Source organism: Sinohyriopsis cumingii, chromosome 18 (assembly GCF_028554795.1).
Source record: "Sinohyriopsis cumingii isolate HCF-2022 chromosome 18, ASM2855479v2, whole genome shotgun sequence".
NCBI lineage: Eukaryota > Metazoa > Mollusca > Bivalvia > Unionida > Unionidae > Sinohyriopsis > Sinohyriopsis cumingii.
The window spans coordinates 38,437,150-38,447,940 of record NC_142978.1 but is presented as its reverse complement, the minus strand read 5'-3'; the positions used below and the strand labels follow the sequence as shown (position 1 = coordinate 38,447,940).

At 35.5% G+C, this 10,791-nt stretch overlaps 1 protein-coding gene across 1 annotated transcript; it reads left to right on the top strand.

The window, feature by feature from the left end:
- Positions 1 to 3,719: 3,719 nt before the first annotated feature.
- Positions 3,720 to 10,268, top strand: LOC149776433 (uncharacterized). The gene is made up of 7 exons (XM_089941303.1): positions 3,720 to 3,800; positions 5,252 to 5,367; positions 6,190 to 6,304; positions 7,276 to 7,387; positions 8,391 to 8,543; positions 9,478 to 9,605; positions 10,148 to 10,268. The coding sequence occupies exons 1-7, from the start codon at positions 3,748 to 3,750 to the stop codon at positions 10,266 to 10,268; spliced, it is 798 nt and encodes a 265-aa protein (XP_089797429.1). The 5' UTR covers positions 3,720 to 3,747.
- The last annotated feature ends 523 nt before the right edge of the window (positions 10,269 to 10,791 follow it).

Genomic DNA, 10,791 nt, shown 5'->3' with positions numbered 1-10,791 from the left:
ATCCTCGTTCTTCTGCTAGAAACGATGTGAAAGTAGATCGATGGTTTTGTGACCATTATGCTTATCTTTTGTCTCAAGCTAGGAAACGTAGTGTCCATCAATGGCCTAATGATTTCCAACAGTGGAAATCACAATTTCATTCACAACGTTGTCAGCCTTGTTTAAAGTAGATTGTAATTGAAGAAAAAAATGTTAGTGATTTGAAAAAAATTGTTTGATGTTATAGTGTTAGATTATTGTTAAAAAATGTTAGAGTTGTTGTTTAGTGTTAAGTGATTTTTGAATAAAAAATGTTGTGTTTTGAAAAAAAATGCCTTTGTGGTTTGTTTAGCTATAAGAATGTTGGATTGATGCTCTTTGATTTCTTACTATCCCTCTCATGACACTCACTGAACGTTGCGGCTCGAAAACCGTGTGGGGGATGTTTTCCTTCACGTCCGCGCTTTCACTATAAGAACCGGGGTTGTTTCCAGTCTAACCATCCATTGTCGACTCATCCTCCTAAGAAGATGTGTTCCAAACTAGCCAAGCTCAACGAAGCCTACGTGAATTTGCATAGGGTCAGACACAGTCTGATACCAAAGCCAGAAGAAATAGAGAATGTGAGAATGTTAAAAATCACTGAAGACCTGATAGAAGAGCTCTTCAGAGAAGAAATGAACAGGGAAAAAGAAGAATGGACAGAGAAGTACAGACTTCAGAGACAGCAGCAACAGCAGCAACAACAGCAACAACAGCAGCAGCAACCTGAACCTGACAGAGGCTTTGTCGATTGCCGTATCGACACCAAAGAGTTCTTCTTCTCTTTCCGAAGAAGCAGACCTATCGCCAGAAAGTCTATCCTCAGAGGACATCGCATTCTTAGAAACTAAAAAAGAATGCCATAGCAAACAAAAAAACAGCCCTTTTCAGGGCTACCCCAATACTCTAGAAAAGAAGTAACGATCGATTTGCCAATGTGTGTGTAGGTAGAGTAGTGTGAAAATAAACACTAACTCTTTTTAAAAATGTGAGGGTATGTGTTGGTGTGTTTGTGTTTGTAAGAGCTCAAGTAAGTTGGTGTGGATAGTAGATTAAAATGATATCTTTTCTTAGTGTTTGAGGTGTATATTTGGAGTTAGATTGAATTGCTTTGCGTATGTGGATAGTCTATTGAAGTGATTTATAAAAAAATTTTAAAATAGTGATGGGTAGCATAAAAAAGTGAGTGAGTGTTTCTTTTAGGTCCGCGCGTTGTTGTTGATTTTGGTCACGATCTAGGTAAGATGAATTTTATGTTATTAGGGGGATGTTTTCCTTCACGTCCGCGCTTTCAGTATAAATTGAAACTCGTTCGGCAGTCCAGCTACCCTTGTTGATTGATCAACACCAAAAAATGAACACGCGACTTGAGAAACTGTTGGAGCTTCATGTGCATCTGGAATATGCCAGGCGCATATTAAATGAACTGGCCGCGGAAGCCATTGTCGAGGAGGGAAGGATAAGAGAGGAGGAAAGAAGAAACAAAGAAGAGGAGGAGAGAAGATATAAAGAAGAAGAAGAAAGAAGATATAAAGAGGAAAGAAGAAACAAAGAAGAGGAGGAGGAAAAGGAGAGAAGAAATTTCAAAATCCCAGAGAGCGAAAATTGGGATTCTGAAGCGAAATATCCTGCCTCTGCTCTCTCCCCCCAAAAGGTAAAAAGTAACTGGGGGATAAGATGTGTATGTGGCGCCAGGCCTGGAAGGTGCCACCATTAACCAGGTGTCCATGAAGTTCCAAACAAAACAGCCCTTTTCAGGGCTACCCAATACTCTAGAAAAGAAATAACGATCGATTTGCCAATGTGTGTAGGTAGAGTAGTGTGAAAATAAACACTAACTCTTTATTAATAGTGGAAGTGTATGTGATTGTGTGTTTGTGTTTGTGTTAGTAACTAATAAAGTAAGTTTGTGTGAATAGTAGATTATGGGTTTCTTTATTGTTTCTTAGCGTATGTGGAGAGTATAGTTTGGGTTATATTATATGAAATGAGAAAAGTGGGGATGTTTTCCTTCACGTACGCGCGTTGTTGGGTCATGATCTAGGTAAGATCAATTTTATGTTTTTTAGGGGGATGTTTTCCATCACGTCCGCGCTTTCACTATAAGAACCCACAGTGTTCGTTGTTCAAACCATTCTGCAAAGAATAAAAAGAAGATGGCGTCAAACCAAATCGACAAAATACAAACCTTGCAAGACGTTTTAGACAACTTAGGAATAATGGAACAGATGCTATTAAGACTGGTTGAAGACCATTATTCCTATAGTCCCCATCGTGTGAAGATGGAAATTAATAACTTAAGGAAAGCAAAGGACAAGATTAGTGGTGTCATGAAAGAGATCAAGGAGGAGAAGGAGGATGAAGAGGAAAGAATAAGAATACGCAACTGGAACGAAAAAATTGAAAAAGAAGAAGAAAATGAAAAGAGGAAGAAAGAAGAGGAGGAAGAGAAGAAGAAAGAAGAGGAGGAGAAGAAAAAAAAGAAAGAGAAGAAGAGTGTAGGAGATAAAATAAGAACTTGGTGGAGGAAAAGAAGAAATTAGAAGAAGAAGAAGAAAACCCAAAGGCCCTTTTCAGGGCCAGCCATATTTCTCGAAAAGAGATAGTCTTTGAATTGCCTACCCCTTTTTTTATTTTATTTTTTTTTTTTTTTATTTTTTAAAAAAAATCCCATGTTCCATTTCCCTTGACGCTATACAGTCCCACCCTGTTTAAATTCCTTTGACGCTATACAGTCCCCTATTCCCATGTTCAAATCCCCTTGACGCTCAACAGTCCCACGATTTTTCTCCATGTTAATTTCCCTTGACGCTATATGTTCCCACGATTTTTCTCCATGTTAAATTTCCCTTGACGCTATATGTTCCCAAGGGGGTCTGTAATGCTAATTCCCATTGACGCTATAAGATCCCCCTTAACTACTTAGGAACTAGTTTGCGGCTAAACGGTTTGTTGCATTTGCTAATGGTTACTTTTGTAGCATGCGAGTCGGGGTGATTTGTTAATCGATTGGAGTATCGGAGGAGCATTTCCTGTCTTATTTTTAATGGCAGTTCACCAGTGAGGACTTGAAGATCGTCCAATAATGTAGATGGTAGAGTGCTAGTGCAAACAGATAATGCTTTCCTTTGGATGATATCCAGTTTGTTCAGTAATGTTTGTTTCGCTGAGTTGTAAACTTGGCATCCATAATCTAGCTTCGACCTTATAAGTGGTCTATAGATGGACATTGCGAATCTGTTCGGGGTAAATTCGTTGGACGCCGAGTGCATATGCAGAGAAAAGGAAAACGGATGTATGTGTGTGTGTGTGTGTGCTAAATAAAAGCCTCTACGTGTGTCTATGGAAAAGAAAATTGGTATTTTACTGTGCTCCTAAAACCAGCAACTGCAGAGGATTATTTGCACTTAATTTTTCTTTCTTTGCTTTCTGTAATCTTAACTTAAAAATTAACTAAATTGTACTTTAATTCAAGGAGAAACATACTTTGATGTTCGAGGACATCCTATACAATCAAAATCATCATCAGCGAAAGGTTTTAATCGTGACGTTTAACCCACAAAGCCTGGAAATGACGTAGCTCAGCCATGACGTCACACGTAACGTAACGTTTCTAAGAGACACATCTGATCAATTTATGTTGTATTGAAAGCATTCTACACGTATTCGCATCAGCGGACACAATTTATCTCGATCTCGTGGATTATTCATTACACATTATAAGAAATGGCAGTTTTTAAAGTATTTACTTGCCCCCCGGAGTCATTTACAGCATTAACGTGAGTAATTAATCTTAAAAGTATATTATAATTGTTAACTTTTAAGGAATCTCTTCACCATAAATTGTTAACCCGCCCCACCTAACCTCAAACCACTATCGAATTTAGCATATTGTGCTCTAGGTATTTTAGTTTATTGATATTTTGCCGCAGTGGACGGAGGGAAGCCGCTTCCGAACTTTCTGCGTCGTTCAATGAGTTCGAAAATATAAACCCAAGATTATTACTAAGAACAACCGGTGTGATGGAGACAACAAAGATGTTAAAACGTTAGCAATCAGTTGGCACTTTATTTCTGATTTTCCAAAAGATTCTCGAATGACTCGTGGAAGGGGAGGAAAAAGAGAGAGATGTGTTTCCCACCACCCACCTTCCACGATATAAGTCAAATTCACTGTTTAGAAGAAAAATAAAAATGGAGCAAATTCCATGCCATATAATGCCATATAAATACAAGAGACCGATAAATGGCATGGTCCCACCAGAGGGGATAGCCACCGTCTTTGGTGTTTTATTATTCTTTTGTAGGAAATAATTTCAAGCGGGGTGGGATTAGACGGCTGTGCTGTGCAATAAACTTTCCATTTTGTGTATGTATGCATGCCTGCCCACCTTCCCACCATCCCACTAAACTTTATATAATTACTGGATTGCTATATTAATAAGGATTTTCAACCGGAACATTTTGAAGGAATTAGTGCCCAACGTATGCTATTATGAGACATATTCTTGATAATAGCTGAAAAAATCATATGGTCGTTCCAACCTTATAATACATTTCTGCGTCGTTGAAAATTATGATTAAAGGAAGTTCCATAAAACCCTAGTTTCTAAAAACAATATGTTTGTAGGCCTCTTTCTTATAGTATACGACTACAAATAATTTTAAGACTATTACAACCTTCTTATGTATACCAAAAAGTCTGAATATGTTATGTGCTTCCAGCATAGCTTGTATTTTGCACGGGTGTATGTTCAATCGTATTTTGGCAAATGTAGAAAAAAAATCGCAAATGCTGTTTCTGAGAAACGTTCCATTGCTTTTTTTATATGTAAAACAAACTGATTTGATTACGAAATAATCAAATTAATTAGCATATGTTGACAATATGAGACCGTTTGATTCTGTAGAACTATAACAAGCGTTTCAAAAGTTAGTGTAGCCATATCACTTTATTTATAAAATACTTTGAATCTACATTAGATAGCATGCACATGATCAGATATGTAAAAACAATTAAACAATAACAATAAAATTTGCTTACTCAGTCAGTCAACATGATAACTTATGAAAACGTTTAATGACGTTTGTTCAAATTCCAAGAGATAATGGCCCTTCATGTATATTTATCTATCCAGTCCGACTGAATAGATTTGAGTACACAAGAAATGGATAATTGTGCTCCAAGAAACATTTTTAAAACTCATAATTTGTCTTTTTCTGCTTACAGTGACTTTAAATTCTGGGCTAATATTTTGAAGGAGAGGGCTTGCGCTCGGGATTGGTCCGAAACAAAGGCTCTAACCTGGGTCCAGAAACTTCAAACACGTCTAGATATGGCAAAAGGTACCCACTACCACCAGTACTCTGTCTCTCTGTATGTCTCTTTCTCTCTCTCTCTCCAAAGTATAGACGTATATATTAATTCCTATTTATTCAAGCATGTATGACTGAGGTTTACCAAGAATGAATTGCAAGTAAATTCACAAACATTTAATACATGTTGTTCCAACAAAAGACAGGGTTCATAGGGTCTTTGACAGTTTGGGAAAAATGAGGTAGGATTTTCAAGGCCTTGAAAGTTTGGGAAAATTTAACAGATTACCCTGAAGTCTTTAAAAGTCTTTGAAAATTGAAATAAACCCAAACATTTTAATTTCTTTCCATAATCATAAATACGATTGCCCAATGTTGTTAGATTCGGATGCAGTCGAAATTTCCTGGTTTCTTTCTTTCGATGACCCGTTCATTTTAATTTCATCATTAAACAATATTGTAGTAATTTGCATTCCTTGTTTTCTCATATAATATAACTTGTATACACAATGTTAGCGAAACTAGGTCTTCGAAATCATTCTTTGTGGTCTTTGAAAGTTTGGGAAAAGTCTTTGAATTTATCATTCAGAATTATGTATGAACCCTGGAAGATAAATCTAACTTTATTCAAACATTGTGTGACAGTTAGATATCCCAATTTGTGAAGTGTTCATTGTACATCTTTCAGACACTTCTGACACGATTTGTCAAGTGTTCATTGTACATCTTTAAGACAATCCTGTCGCGTGTTCATTGTGCATCTTTCATACTATCCGGGACAACTTGTCAGTGTTCATTATTTTTCAGACTATCCTCGCACACTTTGTGACCTTGTCATTCTGTATATTTCAGACTATCCTGGCATCGCATTAGCATTCTCTCCATTCTTGGAAGGAGTTACCAAGCAAACTTCAGATGCCGAAACGGATGTCTCTCTTTGCCTAGATGCATCTACCATATTTAGGAAGTTAGTATATAAAAAAAAACAACTTTATTTCATCTCTAATCCTGTATACATATTTGAATTTCTATATTAATATAATTTATTTTAGGAGGTTAAAGGGTTCACTTATCCTCTCAGTGCCGTCGTCCATTTAGATCAATGCCTTCATATAACCATACGATGGGTGACCTGGCCGCAGTTTGATTGTATTTCTTAAATCTTCTCATGATAAATTTGTTTTATAGTGCTAATAATACTCCAGGCAATATTACGATTCTTTAGAAGTGTGCGTTTCAGAAAGGATTTAAATAACTAAAATTCTGAAATTGCACACATGAGAATATTTGTGTTCTACATGGAAGAGTTGAGGAACTCGTAGATAAGCCTCATATTTCCAGTTATGAAAAAAGACTCTTGTAAATGAATTCAAAATACGTTTACAGTATTCGAATTCTTAATGTCTGCTCAATGCTTAGTGTTGAAATTCATTGTTGCGAGACAAGAAATAAGAAAACAATCTCAATTTGATGAAGAAAACCGAGATATTTAGTAAAACTGAAACTTTATTTTATTTTCTCAACTTGATGAAATTGGATTGTCATAAGAAGCGAATTATTTTATAATACAGCAGGAACCTTGATTTTTGTTTGATTTCTTTTTTGTGATAGAAATCATTTTTTTGTTACAAACTTAAAAAGGTGAGAGCTTGACTTCAAACATGAGAATCGTCCTGAATTAATTCATACAAATGTTAAGTACTTTCTACTGCGGTATTGTTATAACCCATCTTCCTCAGAATGAACAGTTCCTCCCTCTCAATGATAAAAGTTACCCCAAAAATTGGATATTAAGAATGCCAGTTTTCGGTCCTAAGGCAAAATCTTTATAAACATATTTAGTTCTTTGATTTTTATTTCAAATGCTATAAAAACGAATATCGACAGTATTACACACAGTATTCAACTGAAACGCTTTTGAAAAACGTTCCATTTTAGATTCTCGGAATGTTCAGAGGAGAAAGAGATCATTGGCATTTTGAGAGATACCCTCAAGAAGACTCGAAAGGCCTATATACAGGCATACAGGCAAACGGAGATCAAGCGGCAGGTAATGATAAAAATGAATATATTTGGGCGCTCATTTGAGAGTTTATATGTACTAAATATGCGCCACTGCTATGTACATTTTCTATTTTATCTTTACTGATGTTAAATGTGTGTCAGATGCAGAAATATTAAATATAAACTAAAGAAAATTGTGTTGTTTTGTGTGTGAGGTTTTCACATTGTGTAAAGTAAAAAAATACGTCCAATATTCATATCGCTTAACTTAATATAATCTCGAGCCTATTGTTTCACATTTTAAATTTGTTGTGTCGTAAAAGAAAACTAAATAATATTCTATGTGACTTTTCCTGGAGAAAATGTATTCATTTCTTATTCCCATATACGTGTGAAACAATTTAATGAACTGAGAAAGGCATGTGATTTGCACATATCTCATATCAATACAGCCATTGACACTGTTGATGGCATCAATATAATTATTACATTGTGTACGTCTGCAACTGCGTTTTTAGCACTGAAAAGACAAAGTTTGTGGTTTGTAAACAATGCTCTTTCTTAACGACAAAGAATTTGTCATAAACATTTGTAAACATTTCTCGTGACGCTAGAACTGTAGAAAGTATTCTGTATTTCTAAAGATACGTCCTTACCGATGATACGCTCTTTCTTTCCCTACACTAACTCTCAGTGAAAAATTAGAGACCAGTTTTAAACAAATCTTAAGTATTAAAACAAGAAACTTGCCATGGCTTGCATGTCAAGTCCACCATCGTGCTTCGAAAAAGAGGGGGTCAAAGGTCAACAAAAATGCAACTACATTGATACCGTTTAGTATTGTTGTCACCAAACAGTTTATGTTCATTCGCAAAAGGATGCTTTATAACACTGATATAATGAATTTTGACTAACATTCCCTAGATCTTGGTGTGGAAAGGCGGGAGGTAGATCTATGAGATGAGGAAAATTACAACCTACTGTGCTGGGATCAGCCGAGTTGAACCACGGAATTGACTTTGATATTATTATTATTATTATTATTACAGATTTACAAGGAATCTCTCATATGCCTTAAGTCACTAATAGGATCAAAGGAGATTGTGACACAACTTGCTCTTCGTGTCAAGGTCAAGGTCGTTGCCAGCCAGTTTATGAAAGCTCATCAAAGAGAGCAGGAACTTAGAGCTAACCTGAACACAGTATGTTATTTTCTCTACATTGTATTTTTTAATGCTGCTAATTACATTGCAACACAGAACTGTTCTAATATAGCTTGAATGGCGTGCTATCTACGCCTTTGATGCTGGCATAATGTGATCTGTCAAGCACTTATTCTTGCATGTGTCGGAATGGGACACTGAATCTGCACAGGTATAAAGCGAACATATTCCAACTGATCTATCTATATCATATGTTTATTGATATGTTATTTATCTACACGTTTATCTGATTCATTTGTTGCCAAAAAATTAATTCAATAAACTTTAACTTTTAGGCATTGTTTAATTAAGTTGGTTCTTTTCTGCCTGGTGCTAAACTTAGCTATTGTGGCAAACTCATCACATTATCTTTCCTCGTTAGAAGACATACCTGCATCATGCGGTATCATTATTTTGACATTTTTGCAGCAAATATATGCATCCTTCGAAAACGTTTTGTCCGTCACTTGCGGATTCTACATCAGTTTCTCTATTTTAACTAATTGATTCTATTATGTTGCAATTATAATGATAATCTTTCTTTTTTCACCTTTGCTGGGGTATCTCGCCTTCACTCTTGTATGTTGCTTCAAAGCTCAAGTTTTCTGTAGGGATTTTTGGATTGGTTTTCTGTTTCCGACCACTTTTCTGATGATACGGATATTTAGAACAGAGAGCCAGATAGTTCATAGCGCACAATTGGTGTCACGTGTTGTGTTTCATTTATTATGCAGTCAAAGTTCTCGGTATTTAATATCTAGCAGCATATGAAGTGCTAACGTCTGCTACTTACACGTCTGTCAATGTTTGTATTTCTTAATATCAATGAATTCCTTCTATTTCAAATTCGCTTTTAAAAATCTGTTGGCGTGCGCCTTGTTTTCTTTTCTATATTTTCTTCTTAGATCTTTAACTGACTCCACTTTTCTGTTAGGTGTCTGAGAAATACAAATCTGCAACGAAGCTAACGGCAATTAGAAAACTGCAGTACTTTCTTGACACATGGCGGAAACGGTTCTTAGAGCATATTGCTCGTACTTTCTTTTCCACCCAGAACAAATGGTAAGAATGTCATTAAACTAACCTGTCAATTCCCGTCATCTGCTAGATGGCGCTAGTATACTACGGAGTTTTTCATGAGCAAATATTATGAAATTTGAAACAAGAAAACCCTTTAGTACACTCACGCCATCTGCATGATGAATGCGTTGGCGGTTGTATTGTTATTGTACTTTTGGTTTATGTAATATTGTATTTCTACAACTCTTCCATTTGCGATCTATATATTGTTTCGCTTAATATCCACAAATGTTAGGCGTACATGTTTCTCATCTTGGACTCCATTAATAGCCTATCCTTTGCGTTTCTAGTGCCAGTCTTTTCATGTTAAAGATAGTATACTGACTCAAACAGAATGTTTCTTCTGGACTTTAACTACTTTGATTTTGCGAATTAGTTTGACTTTTTTTGTGAAGTTGTAACACAGTTAATCTGTCTATCTTTTCAACTATCTATAATTTGCCATTATTGTTTTTATGGATGTTGTAATAATGTAAGAAGTTTTATTATTATTGTTATTATTATTATTATTATTATTATTGCAGCAATCCATATCTTGAGACGTATAAGAGATTATTCAAGATTTATGCAGAAGATGCGGCTGAAGTACAGTTTGACTTCAATAGAGGACGAACAGACATATTAGGAACACATGTAAGAAATTAAATATAATGATATTGGGGATTTTAAGGGCGAGTAATTCATGGCGTCATACTTGATTTGTAGGTTCTGATTCTCTTTCCTTGTCTGCGTCATTGTTACATCTTTTCGTTTTATTAACAACTGCTAAATTGTTATCTAAAGCAATCGTCCCAAAACCTTTTAAAATAGTAATGATCAAAAAAGAAATTTCAACGGCATTCATATTCCTAACGAACGATTTCTATTGTGATATCCATCCAAATTTCTGCCTGATTTACCTGTGATGGAATATTAGAAACTCGAACACTTCCACTTGCTTTCCTCTAAGTTTCTTCCCAAGATGCTGTTCTTCAGTAATAATCAGTGATATTATCACTCCTCAGAAGCATTTTGAATTGCATATTTTATATACCAAAGGTAGTGATTAAAGTTAAGGCCATTGAAAAGAAAAAATATTCACTGTGACTAAACAAGAGTTTATATCAATCAAATATTGCAAAAACACAATCCAACGGCCCATCTGATCATGCAGCTAATTTGAAATATT